We start from the raw sequence: 19,239 nt of genomic DNA on the forward strand, positions 1-19,239 counted from the left end.
AAGTAGACTTCAGAACAAGGAATATTAGCAGAGACACATCATGATAATAAAGGGGTCAATCCATTGAGAAGATATCACAGGTTCTCAAAAACTGAAACATAGAATTACCACATGATTCAGCAACCTACTCTGGTTATATACCCAAAGTAATTGAAAGCAGGGATTCAAACGAATATTTGTATAACCATGTTCATAACAGCATTATTCACAATAGCCAAATGTAGAAGCAGCCCAAATTTCTATCAACAGATGAATGAATAAACAAAATGTGGTATACACAAATAATGGTATGTTATTCATATTTACAAAGGAATATAATTCTGACACATGCTACAATATGGGTAAGCCTCAAAGATATTATGCTAAGTGACACACAAAAAAACAAATATTGTACAGTTCCACTTATAAGAGGTACCTAGAGTCATCAAATTCATAGAGACAGAAAGCAGAATGATGGTTGCCAGGCACTGGGGGAGGGGTATTCGAATAAGGAATTGTTTAATGGGTACAGAGTTTCAGTTGGGAAGATGAAAAACTTCTGGAGATGGATGGTAATGATGGCTCTACAACAATGTGAATGTACTTAATCCCACTGAATTAAGCACATAAGAAGGTCAAAATGGTGTGGGGTGCCCGGTTTGCTCAGTTGGTTGAGTGTCCAACTCTTGATTTCAGCTCAGGTCATGATCTCACGGTTCCTGGGTTTGGGCCCTGTATCAGGCTGTGGGCTGGCAGTGAGGATCCTGCTTGGTATTCTCTGTCTCCCTCTCTCTGCCACCCCCCACTCATGTGCACACTCTCCCTCTCTCTCAAAATAAATAAATATTTTTTAAAATGGTAAATTTTGTTATATAAATTTTACAACTGAAAAACAAAAAAGTCATCACAATCTTAAATGTGTATGCTTAACAAGAGAGTAACAGTTGACAGAACTAAAAAGAAAAATACATAAATCCGCCATTATAGTTGGAGATGACAATACTCCTCTGTCAATAATTGATAAAGTAAGTAGGTAGAATATTGGCAAGAATGTAGAAATCCTAAAAAAGTACTATCAATCAACTTGACCTAATGGACATTAATAAAACAATTAATTGGAGAAGAATAATACATTCTTTTTAAGTATGTATTTAACATTATCATTACAGATGATATTTTGAGCCATAAAGCAAACCAATGAATTTAAAACAATTAATACAAATTTTATTCCCTGACCACAATGAAATTCAACTAGAAATTTAAAAATGGTGTCTTGAAAATTCTCATATATTTGGAAATTAAATAGTACATTTTAAAATAACCCTTGGGTCAAAGAGGGAAACCAAATGACGACTTACAAAATACTTTTAATTGGACATAACAGAATTAGTGAGATATACCCAAAGTTTGGGGGGGGGGTGGAATTTACAACATTAAATACTTATATTAGGAAATGAGAAATGGGGCACCTGGGTGGCTCAGTTGGTTAAGAATCCGACTCTTGATTTCATCTCAGGTCATGCTCTCATGGTTCGTGAGTTCAAACCCCACATGGGGCTCCACGCTGGCTTGGGATTCTCTCTCTCCCGTTTTCTCTGCCCCTACCCTGCTTGCTCTCTCAAAATAAATAAACTTGAAAAGAAAAGAAAAGAAAAGAAAAAAAGAAAAGAAAAGAAAAGAAAAGAAAAGAAAAGAAAAGAAAAGAAGTGTCTTGAATCAATGGTCCAAACTTCCACCTTAGGAAAACTAGAAAAAAGTCGGGGAGTATTGCTTGTATTCTATGTATTTTTTTATATTTAGAGGCTAAAATTACAGTCTAGCTACTAAATGTAGTACTGGTTACTACCTTTTTCCCCTTCTCGATGTGAACTCACATTTGCTGCCACATTTTTTTTTTTGCCGTGAAATGAGTTCCTTGATCAGAAGCAATTTTGTGTGAAGCAGTAAACAAGATTACGGGAGGCAAACTCATATCCACAATGTGTCTATATATACACTACAGGAAATTGCCATTTGTTTTTTAAAAATAGCTTTTTATAATATATTTTATTTATATAAAATAGCTTTTATATTGAGATGTAATTCATATATCATAAAGTCTACCAGCTTAAATATAACTGGCTCTTTTTCACTTTAGCACAGTGTTTTTGAGGTATGTCCATGTTAAAACATGTATCAGTACCCCACTCTTTTCTAAGACTGAGTAACATTCCATTGTATGGATATACCACATTTACTTCTGCCATTATTCTCAGGTGATGGATACTTGGGTTGTTTCCATTTTTTGACTATTATGAATAATGCTGCTAGGAACAAGTTTTTGTATGTGCACATATTTTCATTTTTCTTGTGCATATACTTAGGAGAATTGCTGAATCACGTGGTAACTCTGTTTTAAAAATTTAAGGGGTACTTCCAGGGGTACCTGGGTGGCTCAGTTGGTTAAGCATCTAACTTCGGCTCAGGTCATGATCTCACGGTTCATGGGTTTGAGCCCCATGTCAGTCTCTATACTTCCCTTTCTCTCTCTCTGCCCCTCGCCTGCTCACGTTCTCTCAAAAGTAAATAAACATTAAAAAAATTTTTTTTAAAGAACTTCCAGACTGTTTTCAAAAGTGGCTGCAATCATTTTACATTTCCATCAGCAATGTAAGAGGGTTCCAATTTCTCCACCTCCTCACTGATGCCCGTTATTGTCCTTTTTATTATAGTCCTTCTAGTGGGTGTGAAGCGGTGTGTCATTTCTTGTGTTCCTGTGTAATGTGGGCAACTTCATGAGATCATGTGAATAAATTCCTATTTATTTTTTTCTCTCTGAGCAGTTTGAAAGTCGTATTGTGTGTTCTATTCAATGTTTTGTGGTGTGACAGCGAGAGGTAAGGCAGGGAAAACTCAGCTGAAACTATCTTTGCTAAACTGGTCTCTTCATTGAGATTTGCTAAATGTTTTTTCTTCCCCTAGTTACTTAGTGCATTTCATGACCCATGGAGGTCACCTTGGGCTTTGGAGCCTTTCTCTGGTTCAGTGCAGAACCCTCAGATCCAGCAGAAAATCAGTCCTGGTTGTTCACAAGTTCCCCCCTCCATCTCTTTCCAGAAATCCTTTCCACTGCCCTCTCACAGTAACCGGGGAAAGATAAGGGTATTCCCCTTGCCCCCAATCAGTCTGTTCCTCTTGCGAGTGGGTTCCTGAATTTTGCTGACTCACCAAGACCATTTGCATGAGTAGCCTGGCACTTGAGCAATGTACTTTTTCTTCTCTTACCAGTTTTTGACATTTTTGACATTTGGTTAGCTCTTTTTCCTTGTTTGCTGATGGGTTGTTTTTCGCAGGAAGGAAGTGCCAGTTTTTACTGTATTGTGTTTGTGTCATCAGGCATTTGAAAGGGATGTGTTGTAACCCAGCTGCACTCCACCACTTTATGCAGTCTTAGCAATACTTTTAGGTATTTAAGCTTACTGCTGGAGATTCCCCATTATCCACTTTTTGAACAAACAGTCCCTGTGCACCTACTGTGTGCCAAGCAGGGATCTCTAAGTGGAGCTATTGCACAGAACCAGAGCCCTGCCATTGTGGAGACTCTTAGTAAATTATGCCCAAGTGTCTCCACCAAAACATCCTTATTTTGCATAAAATTGTGTTTGTAGAAAACAATTTCAATTTTTGAAATCTAAGGATTTATACCAAATTCACCCAGGTTATAAAATTAACTCACATACCCCCTAACGTTCTGTGACACTTCCAGCAAATATGGCATGGTCAGAAAGGAAGCTTCAGAGCAGAAGTGAAGGAATCTGCCCTTCATTTTTAAGCACCTGATTGTTATATTTGAAAAGCTGCATCAGATACAGCTCGTGTTCCACTCTTTGCTTGTGGGATGGATTGAAATCATTTGCAAATTCCTTAGTTGATGATATGCCAAAAATAAAAGCAATTCTGGCAGAAAGTATTAAAGACTTGGGGCAAAGAGAAGACATTTTAAAATCTTGCAAGTATTAAGATCTTAAAAAAATCTTTTTATAAGCACCATGAACCAGAGCTGTTCATCAGCAATTTGCAGAAACCAGATGAACACGGTGCTACAGCCAATATTTACTAAAAGCCAATTTCTGTGCATTACCTCCCTGCAGCCACCTCAACTGCAGTCTCTGTAACACCTCAAGTGTTTCAATACCTCTAACACACCCATGGCATTAACTCAGCAAATATATGAACCACTGTGCAAGACATTGTGCTCAGGACAATGGGGGAGATAGAAATAAATAACACAGCACCTGCCCAGGAGGAATTACTAAGGCGAGTGGGAGAGCCCGGACAAAGCAAGGGAGAGATTCTTAAGACAAGGTAGCGACATGGCATGCTGCAGTGATAAATTCTAGATTTCCAGAGAACCCTCAATAGAGGATGAGGACTGACAGGGTCTCCACCCATGTAAAGCTTCCTTAATAGCTCCTTGACAGAGCTCACAGCACACATGACTACAGCCTGAAGGTCAGATCCAAATGACCTTTTTGCTGCTAGCAGAGGCCCATGGAATTTTCTAGAGATCACACCCACCCTCTGTGGTATCCTTTGAAAGTAATTTTATTAGTTTTTTTTTTTTTTTTATGGGCCACATGAGTTCATCATTCATAAATTTGTTTAAACTGTATTTGGAAATCTCATTTTCCTGCTAGTTGTAGATCTCAGAGGCCCTCGGCTCCACCAGATCCTGGGTAGGAGGCATCCCAGATTTACTTATATTTTTTAGGTCCCGAAGTATCCTCTTGTCAAGGTTTCTTAGGACTTTAGAACAATTTCATTTGTACGTCTCCTTTCGTGGATTCTGCAGCTTTCAGTTTTCATCTTTCAGACACTGGAACTTCATAATTTAACTCAGGCCCCAAAGCCATAAAGATGGTCAACTGTCAAAGCAGCTGCTGCCTACTTTCTCCATGAGCACGGTGCACAGCCAGCCACTCCTGGTAGTTCCCTGGCTCCTCGTGTGGTCGCTCAACAGGGAAATGCCAGAGAGTCTCTTCCACATAGAGCTACTCTGGAGGAGACTCAGGGGGAATTTTTTGTAATAGGACTAATATATTAGTCCCTCTTTTCTTTTTTAAGTTTATCTATTTTTTGAGAGGGAGGGAGGGAGGGAGGGAGAGAGGGAGCGAGGGAGGGAGGGAGGGAGAGACAGAGAGTGAGTGGGGAAGGGGCAGAGAGAGAGGGAGAGAGAGGATCCCAAGTAGGCTTTGTAGTGTCAGCGCACAGGCCAACTTGGGGCTTGAACTCATAAACTGTGAGATAACTTGAGCTGAAATCAAGAGTCCACACTTAAATGGGCCACCCGGGTGCCCCAGGGGGAATTTTTAATAGTTAGCAAAGGGGCTGTTTCCTTATAGGGACAGAACCTCTACTAAAGAAATACTGGCTCAACCAAGAGTCTCATATACCCATGACAGATAAGAAAGTGGGTTTCCCCAGAAAAGAAAGGTCCATGCAAACTGCGCTAATTCCATCTGGAAGCACTGCACCAAGCTCTGTGGTCCTAGGAAAGAAGTTAACATCTGCTGTTTCTGGAAACATAATGGAAATGCGCCACCTAGTGACCACAGATGGAACTGCTACTTTTCAAAAAAAACCCCAAAACAAAAAATCCACCTTGGCTGAAGATTCTGAGCTTCCAAAGAAGCCCATTCTTACCTGGCAGGTTATCACACCAAAGCGATTCAATACCCCTGTATTTTATAGGTAAACTATAATTAATAATCTTGTGAAGAAAATGTTTTTTTTTTCCTCATGAGATTTATGGAGACATTCTGAAAAATATTTTATAGCTTCTAGATCAGATAGGCTGGTTATCTATCTTCTAGCTATTAACATAAATGTTTAAAAAGTAATACTCAGATACTCAAGTTTGAAAGGAAAAAATGCTAAGAATTTTTTAATGTTTCAAAGGAAACCCTGAATAAAATGCATTTGCAATAACTTTTTCTTTCCACTAAAGGGTCTACAAACAGATTTATAAAGACTCGAAAACACTTTTTAACACTTCCACTGTGTCAATAAACCAGCCAATTATGAATATATCTGTTGAAATGGAGTAAGGCTCTGGAAAAGAAATATTTTACCTCAACAACAGTTGTTATGATTACTTAAGATCGTATCTTAATACAGAAAACAGTTCTACATGCTTCTTAAAGTAACTTGTAATTATTTTAATTTTTTGGTGCTCTTGCAAATACGTGACTAACAAAATTCAAACCACAGCAACTACACATAAGAGTTCTGTGGTTTACTTCAAGCATCTGTATATAAAGAACCAAACTACATAGATATACACTGCAAAACTTATAGGTGAAGTTTAGGTTAGACAACTTTATTAGCTAAAGAACAAAAACACGTTCCACTTTCTGCAATCACAGCTGAAAAAGCTTTTCAAGGAGATCCAAGGATGTATGGACTTAAACAATCTGAAACTAAAGTCATGGGAATTCAGTAGATTCTCAATCACTGCATTTGTTCTAGTTTAAGTCAGTTTAAATTTTTTCATAGAAAGAAACAGATTTCAGGCAAATAAAAACAAATTCCAGATAAACATGGTTCGGTGTTTTTTTTTTTTTTATTATTTTACCTTTATCAAGGCAGGCAAAGTACAGATGCTGTACATTAAAAACATACAAATACATTACTCACAGCACATCAACTCCTACAGGCAAAGAGACTGGGAAGCACTGCTCCTCTGAAGCTCGGAGCCGCAGCTAAATGTACAAGGAGCCATCTGCTGGTCCCACGTAGCCAACGCCAATCAGCAAGACGTCTATCAGCGTCCATATCCCCAGGCCGCCGAAGCTGAAGAGCTTGCCAAGGCCTTCCCGCCACTGACCCAGGTAGAAACGGTCAGCGCCAAACCCCCCGAGGGTGATGCTGCAACAGCAAACAGGAAGGGGGTCCATCAGCCATACCCCCCAGGGTAGCTCAAAAATGGCATGGAGTCGCACTTGTAAAAGGGCCTCAAATGATCACAACCCCTGATGAGAACACAAACATACAACGTCAAATAACCATGGGCCAGAAGACTGTTTTAATGTCAAAAGTAGGGGCGCCTGGGTGGCTCAGTCGGTTAAACATCCGACAGCAGCTCACTAAGGTCATCATCTCATGGTCCAGGAGTTCGAGCCCCATGTTGGGCTGTATGCTGACAGCTCAGAGCCTGAAGCCTGCTTTGGATTCTGTATCTCCCTCTCTCTCTGCCCCTCCCTGCTCGCGGGTGCACGTGCACTCTCTCTCTCAAAATAATAAACATTAAAAGAATTTTTTAAAAAGCCAAAAAGTAAAAAAATTTTTAGCTATACTGAATCTGAAGTTCATCTTCTGAAGAAAAGTAATCTGTCTCATTGCTTTTTCATCTAGAAAATGGCATATCCAGAACAAAGCAGGGAGCCAGTCCAACAGGAAGTACACGGACAGAGTCAGGAGGTGGTGTCGTCATGAAGCAGCCCAACACCTCCTGACTGTCCCAGATCAAGTCGCCTGAGCTCTGTCACTCATCTCCAAGCAATGAGTGTCGAGAATAAATGACTTTAAGGTTCCTCCAAATTCTAAGATCTAATGCTATTCAGACAACTTCTCGTTGTACTTCTTTTAAATGTTTCATCATGGAAAATTTCAAGCCATGTAAGAGTAAGAAGAGAAGAGAGCAGTACCCATGACCCAGCTCCAACAATTCTCAGCATGTGGTCAACCCCGTTTCACCCGTACTCCCCCCCACCAACCCCCCCCCACCCCCCCACATTGGAGTACTTTGAGGTAAACCCTGGATATTCTCCCATTCAGGGAATATTCTGAAAGAAATGATGCTGAGCTCTGAGCAGAAAACTATTCTTACATTTTAAAAGTCAAGCTGTTAAATGTACCATGGTAATTTAAGATGTTAACAATCTTGGGGCAACCAGTTGAGAGGGGGACAGGGAACAATCACTGTAACTTTTCTGGAAGTCTGAAGTCATTCCAAAATAAAACATTTACTTAAACAAAAAGTCAATTGTCAGTTTTCATTTGAACCACTGCTGACAAAGACCCTGGCCAGTTAACAAATCTCGTTTTTGTTGCATCTAATTTTCTATTTTGGACTTTTACTTTCCAGCTGTGACTTCCTGCCAGGCAGGATCTGGTCTCTCCTCAGCCCAAACCCTAAAGCAGTGGTTCTCACAAAGCAAGGGGCTTTGCTGAGGGGCAACTTAGCAGTATCTAGAGACACAGGAGTGCTACTGGCATCTAGTAGGTGGAGTTCAGAGATGCTAACCACCCTACTGTGCACAGGACGGTGCCACAACAAAGAATTATGTGGCCGAAAGTCAACAGTGATGAGGGTCAGAAACCTAGCCCACATCACACAGGCCACAGGGTCTCAAGCTTTAATGCTAAACCTTCAACTGTAGGTGCCCCGACTTTTAATTAGTGAATTGTTTAACCAGCATCCCACCTGCCTTCCCACTGAGGGAAAGAATTGGTACAATTTTTTTCCCCCAAAGCTGTTGAAAAGTTTAACAAATTCAAGCACATTTTAATGTTAAAATTGTAAGTCCGTGCTTATCTCTGGATGGTGGAATTACAGGTGATTTTTAGTGTTTTATTTGGTCATTTTCAATTTTTCCAGTTTTACTAAAAACCGAGTACTGGGTAGGTATCAGTTTTTATAATAAAGGAGGAAGTTACTAAAAATTAACACTATGAATCATAAACCTATCCATCCGAAATAGTATATAGCATTTTTGCTGAATCACAATACATTCAGGATGGGGAAACCATGACTGGTTCTAATAATCTATAATAATGATTAGGTAAGTCATCTCAAAAAGTATGCAGGCATCCTGGGAGAAAGGCTAACATCCTGCCATTAAATTCCATAAAGGGACTGGTCTGATCATCTCACTAACCCCATGCAGCTTCATTGCCTGGGCCTAGCCAACAAATGTGAAAGAATTTGAGTGAAGGAGGAACTCGGCTGAGTTCAATGTATGGAAGATTCCACTGATCCCAATGGAACCCAAATGGCACCCTCAACTTACCAGTAGCCACGCTTACCTCAGAGCCAGAGCAGTAGACCACTTATAACCTCCAGTCCAGTTGCAGTATAGCATTTTTGGAAAAGTACGGTTACCTTAAAAAAAGGGAAAATACTCTACATTAGAAACATGGATAAACAAATACTCTTACACAGAGACTAATGGTCTTGTAATGTGAAACCTAAAAATCAACTCTTTATGGTAATTAAAGTTTGCTACGGTCAATGGTAGAAAGTCCTTACCATCTCTAAGCTTACATTTAATATTTAATCAGAGAAGGAAGGATTACAGTTTGAAGTATGTGAAACGCCCTACCAGCTATCAAGCCTTCATCGAAGTTTAGGGTCAGACAGTGTGGTACTGAAACAGACAAATCAAGCAATGGGAAAAGGAGAGAGCCCAGTGTCCCCGCCCCCCTCCCCGACAAACACACACACACACACACACACACACACACACACACACTCTCTTCCTGTGGGAGACAGGGCACACGCAGACTGGCCTGGACACTCGGGAGACAACTGGCTATCCACGTGGGGAGAAAAGTAAACCTGCATCTACTTCACACCACATTCCCAACACCAATTCCAGGTGGATTACAGACCTATATGTGAAAGGCCAAACTTCCAACTTTCAAAAGAAAATATAGGGAAAAAAAGGGCTAACTATGAAAGGCTAATAACTTCAACTAACTAAAATTTTCAAGTTCTACTAAAAAAAAGTCAAGTAAAGTCAAGTTCTATTCAAAAGACACACACACACAAAAAGTGGAAAAACTAAAAATCTGGGAAAGGATTTTAGGAACACCAAAAGGTTATTATCCAAAATATAAAAGAATTTACAGAAATTTTTAAGAAAAAGACAAAACTTATGAACAGTAAGTACTGGAGAATATGTCGATTACGAATAGTTATGTACCAGGGCATCTGGCTGGCTCAGTGGGTTAAGCATCTGAGTCTTGATTTCGGCTCAGGTCATGATCTCAAGGTTCATGGGTTCAAGCTGAGCCCGTCAGGCTCTGCGCTGACAGCGCAGACTCTGCTTGGGATTCTCTCTCCCCCTCTCTCTGCCCCTCCTTTGCCCTCTCTCTCAAAATAAATACATAAACTTAAAAAAAAAAAAGGAACAGTTATGTACCAATAGTGGGAATGTAAATGTTGAAACCATTTTGGAAAATAGTACATGCTAGAGAGTATATGCTACACAAACTCGTGCACACCTGCAACCAGGAGAGGATTCGTACAAACACTTTAAAAGCACCACAATCCGTGAGAGCAAAAAACTGTAAATAATCCAAATACACAGGAGAATGGATAAACTATGATACAATTTCACAGTGGATATTATACAGAAGAAAATAAATAGATAAGACACATGGATGAATCTTAGAGACATGATGCTGAGAGGAAAAAAGTACAAGAAAATCATAAACAGACTATTATTTTACAAAAGTCTAAAACCTGCACCATTGAATAATATATCATACTATATTTTGTTATATACAAGTGACAGAACTATACAAAATGTAAAGAAAAGGAAGTGGGATGATGATGAAAAGAAAATTCACCAGGGCGGTCACCTCTTGAGAGAAGGTAGGGCACTGGGTGCAGGAAAAGCACTCAGGTAGTTTCAGTGGCATCAGACTGCTTTAGTTGTTAATTTGGGTGAAATGCTATTACTATACATCAGGCTTAATACCTTACACCTTTTTTTCTTGTTTGTTCAAATATTACATTTTAAAAGATTAAATTACAAGTTTTCTAGGTTTTTTTTTAGTTCGTTGAGTTTATTTTTTTATTTTTCAGTTGACATATGATGCTGTATCAGTAATTCAACAACGATCTGTTAAGCTGTTCTCACCACAAGCGTAACTACCGTCTGTCACCACTGAGTTTATTATTAGTGAGGCTTGGTGTAACTAATAAATGTTTCTGATTAGACAACTGAATTCTCTAATTGCTAATTGAAGTTCCACATGCAAGCTTAAAGGAAAGTCTTCTGCTCACAAACTTCGCTGAACCCCACTTACCCAAGCAGTGAATGTGGTCCCGCACCGTGCAGTTGGCAGTGTAGCGTTGCCGAGGACAGGACACTGTCATGCAGCTGGTGGAGTTGGAACACTCATAATCGGTTTCTGGAAGCTGCCAGCAAAACCTGCAAGTCATGTTGATGACAAAGTTCTTTTGGGATTTGAAGTCTTGATCCTAAATGCCCAAGGACGTAGAATGAATCAATCATCATATAGCAGTTAATATGCCAATAAAAATACAAGGCACAAAGCTTCTAAAAGACTTCTCCTCCTGGTAGAAAGTGCAGAAAAACAGGTACAAACCAATATGTGTGCAAAACAAATGTATATGGTATGATCCTATAGTCATGAAAATATACACCCCAAAATATATACCTAAGGGAAAAAAATCTACATAAAGTTACATCAAAATAACAACAGTCATTCCAGGATGGTAAGATTATTTTACCACTTTCACTTGTATCATTTTTCATAATGAGCATGTGTACTTTTGTAATACAACAAAAAGGGGGGGGGGTGTATTTTATCAAGCCAGAGTCACAGAGAGCTGGAAGGATGGATGAGTACATCTGTTCAAGGTCACTGAGCTGCAAGTGATGTGTAGAACCCATGTTCCCCAACTCCAGTCCGATGCTCCCAGGAGTACAACACAGATTGGCTACCGAGTCTCAAATCTCCACTATGGCCCAGTACCAAAGGGCTGTTACCACTGCTCACATCTCTACTGGGTAAGCACTCAACTCAGAACCACACTCAACAAAGGTTCACTGTTGGTGCTAAGCTTTTAAGACCAGAGGGTTTTTCACTTTGATTTTAAAAAAATCATTATTTTGTTTTCTGCTTGTAAGAGTAGGCATGCACTATGTGTGTTGCACATTTGGAACTTACAAGAAAAAACCTGTAACCTCCCCAGAGTGAACCACTTTTAATCTTTCCTTATTTCTTCTGGTAATATAGATTTATGTAAGTGCAATTATACTGAAATCATTTCGTATCCTTTTCCCCCCACTTGACATTACACTGCAATATATAATTTTCAAAATCATTTTTAAATGCTCAATCACCTCTGGAGGTATCAATTTATTAATTTTTTTCATCAACGCAAAACTGCTTTTGTGAATAGCATCCAAAACTGGGTAAGGCACCACTTGACTTAGGCAATATTGTTTTATGTATCTAGTGATACAGTGATAACACATGCTTATCTACTGTTATTTATATTTATTTATTTATTTTTAATGCTATTTTTGACAGAGAGTGAGCAGGGGAGGGGCAGAGAGAGAGGGAGCCCACAGAATCCAAAGCAGGCTCTAGTCTCTGGACTGTCAGCACAGAGACTGATGTGGGGCTTGAATTCTCAAACCCCGAGACCATGACCTGAACCAAAGTCAGACACCTAACTAACTGAGCCACCCAGGTGCCCCTTTATCAATTGTTTTTTTAAAAACTAGGCAATACATGGGGGCGCTTGGGTGGCTCAGTTGGTTAGGCGTCTGACTTCAGCTCAGGTCATGATCTCACAGTTCGTGAGTTTGAGCCCCGCGTTGGCATCTGTGCTGACAGCTCGGAGCCTGGAGCCTGCTTCAGATTCTGTGTCTCCCTCTCTCTCTGTTCCTCCCCCGCTTGCACTCTTGTCTCTCTCTCTCTCTCTCAAAAATAAATAAAGATTAAAAAAAGAATTAAAAAAAACCCCAACAACTAGGCAATACATGTATGTGGTACAAACTCCCAGACAGGACAGGAGTGAGGAGGAAGCTAGTCCAGCCCAGCCATCAGCAGCCACTGCCCTCTCCAGCAGCAAGTGCTGCTTAGCCTCTGGCCTTCCAGGGAATCTATTCTACGCATGAGCATGTTTATGTCACATATATTTCTTTATTTTTTAAATTTAAGTTTCCACTGATATTTACTTTTCACTTAATTCTGTAGCTATCAGTAAATAGCTCAAGATCTGCTTCATTCTTTTTAGTAGCTGCTATTTATTTCATTTCATAGTGAGTCATAAACAGTTCTCTCTTGGACATTTAGCTTGTTTTAAATCTTCCATCTAGGTGAACAATGCAGCTAAGAATATCCTCAGGCATATTTATTTGTAACCACGTACAGTATCTGTAAGATAAATTTCTAGATAGGGAACTGCGGTCACAAGTTCTATATATCTGTACGTTTCATACATATGACAAGTGCCTACATAAGAAGCTGGCCATCTGCCTACCCACTAACAAGATAGGAGTGTCCCTGGCATCCTCACGAACTCACACTGTTGCTAACATTTATTACTTTCTTGCCAACCTGGTAAGTTTAAAAACATGCATTTTTATTGCTTTAATTACAAGGAAAATTAAATAGTTTTTTTCGTGTGTTGAAAGCCCATTTACCTTTCCTTTCCTATGAACTATCTACTTATGTCCTAATACCATTTTTCTATAGGACTGTCATCTCTTTCTCATTTGCTTTTAGGAAATCTTTTTTTTTTTTCTTTTATGTTTATTTTGAGAGAGAGAGCACGTAGGGGAGGAGCAGAGAGAGAGAGGAGAGAGGATCCCAAGCAGGCTCCACACTGTCAGCACTGAGCCCTGATGCAGGGCTCGAACTCAAGAAACTGAGATCATGACCTAAACTGAAATCAAGAGTCAGAAGCTTAACCAACTTGAGCCATCCAGGCGTCCTGGAAATGTTTAATGCGTTATTTGTCACCCATGTTAGAAATGGTTTTTTTACTTAGTTTGTCATTGATCTTTTGCCTTTATGCTTTTTTAGGTCATTTTTAGTAGTCAAATGTATCAATTTGTTCTTTTATGGCTTCTAAATTTTACTTCATACTTAGGAAACTATTCCTTTTGAGATGATAACAAAACAATCTCAAGCTTTCTCTGCTACCTCGTGGTTTCCTTTCATCACCTTAAATCCCTGATCTTTCTGAAGTTTATTTTTAACAAAATAGGGATTCCACTTTTTTCCACACAGTGACCCAGGCATCCCAGCACCGACTGCACCCACCTGCTCCTCAGGAAAGAACGGACCCCTTCAAAAGCTGATCTATAGGAAAAGTTATCTGTTACCTTTACCTCTGTGAAACAGCTGTCATTACTAAGAATCCAGAACCCATCAGAAGGAATTATACTGCTTCAGATACATTGGCAGACTGATTACTTCTCCAAGTGATACAAAACTACATTTCTGACAAGCACATTTCCAGCTGACCTCAACTGGCTTGACGGTTGCCATTATAATTGGAACAGGAGGGGTTGGCAGGAGTTGCTGGATTTTTACATTAATTTCTATAAAAGAATCCAGATGAGATTCCCTTAGCCTGGGAGTCCCTAGTCAGTATGCATGGAGAAGGACTAGAAGAGTTAATTTTTTTTTCCATTAAGTTCAAAATAAGAGGGTGCAGGAGGCACCTGAGTGCACGCACATGCCAGTGAGAGAAAACAAGGATTTGCAGGTGAAGGTCGTGGATTATTTCTTTCTGAAACAGTAACTCAGTTACCAAGAAGGGACCCTACAGATCTTAACAAACAAGTTAAAAACACATGACTTGTCATGGACAGCCTGGCGACAGCAGTCCTAACACTCATGTCTCCAGGTAGTCAATTCGTGTATTTTACCGCTCTCTAGTTTTCAGAACAGACCAAAAAACTCCCTTGGCGGCAGACTTCAAATTCTACACCTGACAACCAGGCAGCTGCAATTTTATAGGACTCACTATTATTGGCTAATAGAGGAGGCAGGTGATGTGAATTCACCTGGAGAAGGAGAGAAAAAAAATCCCACCCAGCCCTGGTGAGGGCTGTAGCAGGCACCATGACCAAGGAGTTCCGAAACTTCCCTAAGCTTTATAATTTCTCTACCTTTGTTATTTTTTGTTATCTGCTGCCATTTTCTACTAAATGAAACCGTTTGTTTTTGGAACATCTAAAGAAGAAATAAATTGAGAAGTATGTCTTACTCTGTAACCAGTTTTCGGAGATGAAAGTCAAAGCAGCTGAGGCAAACAACAAAGGAGGCTAATTCTAGACAAGTTCCCCTTCTACATCAGAGTCTTTCTATTTTTCAGTAAGTAGCTACTATCTGTCAGATCCATGAGACAGAAATTTTTTTGTACTTTTTATATTTGATTAGAGTTGTCACACAATGTTACATTAGTGTCTGGTGGAGATAAAAATCTTTAAAGCCTTCAAATAAAGAAGTTTAGCCACACTGCACTTAAGACACAGTAACAAAGACTAATAATTCAAGGGCAGTCATCAAGACTATCTGACTCAATTTTCAAGTGTGCTGATACAGTATACAAAATGGTAACATGTTTATAAAAAAACAAATTCAGACAACAGCATAAAATCTCATTTCCCCTTTGAAGTGAAGCCTTCCTCACTCCCTTTCTGATACTAGACTTCATCAGGAAAATTACAGAAAGAGTCTAGGGGTGGAAGGAACTTTCCAATCTAGCCCTCCACAGACTAAGTTCCAAACAATGGAGCGGGAAGGAACCCTGCTCAAGTGACAAAAATGCTAGAACTACCAGGTCAAAAGAGATCTGCAAAAGAGGACATAGTATGGAATCTGTTCCTTCCTTCTCAACAAGTTCCCAAAAGCAGGGTTCCATGGACACATGTTAGAAAAAGCTGTTCTGGGCCCACCCGCTCATTCATCTTATTTAACAAGAAATAGATTAATAAATACTGCAGCGAGTTACGGCAGGGTCGAGAGTAAAACACTAGTTCATTATTCGTTTTTACTCTTCATCTCACCCAGACGCGAGGACTGTCGCCCCAAACAAGGGAGTGTGCAATAATTTACCTGGTCCAGTTGTTAAAACTGCAGACACCAGAGTCTCCCTAACCTACTCACATTCAGCGGGTCTGGGGCTGTCTCCAGGAATGATTGTAACGGCAGCCGAAGTCAGGTAGCTCAGAAGCAGGTACCCCAGAGAACTCTATGGAACATTAACTAGGAGAGCCTTTCTAGGCTCCTTCCTCTCTCTGTCAAAATGTCAGGAGACAGGATATAGGTGTGATGACTGTAACAGGGTCATTTCTAATAGGCCTTTTCTATTTCTGGCTTTCTCTAAGAAGTCTGATAACTACTCCAATTTAATCTGTCAAAAAATTCCCATCTGGGGGCGCCTGGGTGGCTCAGTCGGTTAAGCATCCGACTTCAGCTCAGGTCATGATGTCGCGTTCGTGAGTTTGAGCCCCACATCGGGCTCTGTGCTGACAGCTTGGAGCCTGGCGCCTGCTTCGGATTCTGTGTCTCCCTCTCTCTCTCTGCCCCTCCCCCACTCATGTTTGGTTTCTGTCAAAAATAAATAAATATTAAAAAAAAATTTTTTTTTAATTGCCATCTGAACCCTGGCAACCAAACCTTCCGTGGCAATGAAAGATTCAGTCTTCTGATCAAGTTGTCTTTGTTCCTAAAATATTACTTGTAGAATGCAGAGCACCTTCTTTCAGGATTTCCCCTACAGTCACGTCTACACGGTACTTATAACTTGAGGTTTACAATGAGTTCATTTAAAAGAATTAAGTTGCGGGGCGCCTGGGTGGCGCAGTCGGTTAAGCGTCCGACTTCAGCCAGGTCACGATCTCGCGGTCCGTGAGTTCGAGCCCCACGTCAGGCTATGGGCTGATGGCTCGGAGCCTGGAGCCTGTTTCCGATTCTGTGTCTCCCTCTCTCTCTGCCCCTCCCCCGTTCATGCTCTGTCTCTCTCTGTCCCAAAAATAAATAAAAAACGTTGAAAAAAAAAAAATTAAAAAAAAAAAAAAAAAAAAAAAAGAATTAAGTTGCAGTACTTACAACACAGGTAACGGAAGGTTTGACTGTGCAGTCAAAAGTGACAGGCTTCCCATAGACACAGGAGAAATTTGTCCTGCATTCTACACAGTCTGCAGGAAGTCTGCTACACAAACCATTACTTGGACACTTCATCACATAAGGTGGGATATCAGTACTTTCTGTGAAAAGTAAGAGAGAAGCTCATTTTCATATAATATTGATCAGAATCCCAGGAGAATACAGTTTCCTAAGGTTAAGGGACATGGCTGCTAGCAATGAACTACTGGGCTGGAATGGAAAATGCACGGAGTTGGGAGTCGGAGACACCTGCAGTTCAAGCAAGGTTCTGCCAACCAAGCTGTGTGACCTGATGCAACAACAGTTCAACAGCTAAGTAAAAAGGATTCAATTACTGCCCCCGCAAATGGGCATGCAAAGCAAAGGTGCTTATGAACATATAATGTATACACAAAGCTAGGTGTAAGTTAGGGCCTCAGAAAAATCTACTCTAACAAGATGAACAATTAAAAGTTTAGCAATGGCAAAGTTTGTTCAAGATCACAGAGGGAGTGACAAAATTGGAACCACAACCCAAACCCGTTTCTAATCCAATATTCTTTTCATCTGAATTCACGAATTTGGTAATTACACCACTGACCCTTTAAGCGAATCAATCAGTACAATAACGGTACCAACTTTGGAAAATGTTCTCTGTCGTTATTCCACATTGGTACTTCAATAAGCCATAATTTGCAGGTAATAAGGAAATTTAAGTTTCAGATTACAAAGTTGAACATAGCCCTCTATATTAGTAACTGGTTCACTGGGTTGCAATTTTTCCCCCAGCCAACCTTGCTAGGAGTAAAATATATCATTAAGAGAGGATCAAATTGCAAGTATTCTTGGGGAGGAAGAGAGGCTTTCAAAAACATCCAAAAGAATAAAAAAAAATTTTGTGCTCTATAATTTTAGATTCAAGAATGCTGCTGTCTTGTTGTGATCTTTACATCCAAATAAGAATCAGTAAAACACCTCTGCCAGTTTCAATTCATTGAAATAATGGAACTGTAAAGGGATGACCTATAAAGACAAAGGTTCTGTTAAGCAAAACACACTAATACTCATTTAAAACTGGTCCCACTTAAAGTCACTGAATTATGTGGGCAATTCTACAAATATCATTTTTCTTTTCTTTTATTCGATTACTTTTGGGGCTGGGAATTGGAAACTTAGAAATCACAAAGCCAAAAAGACTTTAGAGGGCCAGGCTAACCTCACCACCCTAAAGACAAGGAAAGTGAATCCTGAAGGGTAAATAATTTGCTCAAACTCCCAGTAGTTCAACCAAGCAGACTGAGACTCCAAGTCTTAGTCCCTCTGTTCCTTCCATTTCACACAGCCTTGGGAGGAACCTTTAATGTCCAACATCAGGAACGGGGTATAAGAAGAAAAAGAAATTTTCTGAAGGGAAAGAAGCATTGGTTGAAGGTGATCTTGATGAACGAGGTGGCAAAATAATAGAGAGATAGAAATGAGGAATGTGGAACTGGAAAAAGAGATGTGGCTGGAATGTCAAAAGGAATTGCAATATCAAGACAGTCAACAGAATACATCTGGGTAGCTGTCTTTAGTTCACATAACCTAAAATACAATAAAAAGTTCAAAAAATGGAAAGTGATTTTTATCTTAAAAAGAGAAAGAAATAAACCACTAGATATAAATACACACATTTACTAGAATAGAAAATATCTAGTACCTGCTGCCCTGGGAACTACTGTGAAAGTACGTGTTGGGCCCGGATCCTTTATTGACTGAGCCAGCGGCTGCGACTGCTCTAAATTTAAGGATCCTACAATTAGAGAAACATGTTATCCTGGGATATGAAAACCTTGGTTTGTGTGCTTAAGACGCAAGGTCCACACCAGGCCCGTAACTGCTCAGAAAAACTCACAGCTTGACGACCCAGAAAACTAAACAAAGAAACGCCAAATAGGGTCGACACCTATTTAGATCAATAGGCAACTAGGGAACAAAGCGTTGGTGTCGGGCTCCAGGTCCGCTTCCCCGGTCAACACCCGGGCCCTCGGTCTCCTGCTCGAGGGCTCCCTGGCTCAGCTCGGCGCCTCCGGGGTCCCGGAGCGGAGTGGGCGGCCAGGACCCGCCAGACGGAGCTACAGCGATCAGCCTCCGCCCTTCGCCCTCCGCCCACGGGCCTAGCGCGGACACCTCCCGCCGCTCCCGGGGTACCATTCAGCCGGACCCCGCGTGGACCCCGGCCTTTAACTCACCCCCGCCCGACAAGATGTAGAACTGGGAGAGGAACAACAGCACGCGGCAGAGGCGGAGCAGGACCCCCAGCGGGACGCCCGCCGCCACCATCTCGCCGGTGCGCGCGCACTTCCGGGCCGC

General features: G+C 40.5%; 1 protein-coding gene across 2 annotated transcripts; it reads right to left on the reverse strand.

Moving 5' to 3' along the window:
* Positions 1 to 5,972: 5,972 nt before the first annotated feature.
* On the reverse strand, positions 5,973 to 19,239 carry TM2D3 (TM2 domain containing 3). Of its 2 annotated transcripts, XM_042941192.1 has the most exons (6): positions 19,119 to 19,239; positions 18,587 to 18,679; positions 16,852 to 17,009; positions 11,056 to 11,230; positions 9,046 to 9,121; positions 5,973 to 6,885 (listed from the first exon to the last, which is right to left on the reverse strand). In XM_042941192.1, the coding sequence occupies exons 1-6, from the start codon at positions 19,207 to 19,209 to the stop codon at positions 6,720 to 6,722; spliced, it is 759 nt and encodes a 252-aa protein (XP_042797126.1). In that variant the 5' UTR covers positions 19,210 to 19,239; the 3' UTR covers positions 5,973 to 6,719. The 2 variants fall into 2 exon arrangements, with proteins under 2 accessions (XP_042797126.1, XP_042797127.1); XM_042941193.1 differs by lacking the exon at positions 18,587 to 18,679.

This window comes from Panthera leo, chromosome B3, assembly GCF_018350215.1.
Source record: "Panthera leo isolate Ple1 chromosome B3, P.leo_Ple1_pat1.1, whole genome shotgun sequence".
NCBI classification, from domain to species: domain Eukaryota; kingdom Metazoa; phylum Chordata; class Mammalia; order Carnivora; family Felidae; genus Panthera; species Panthera leo.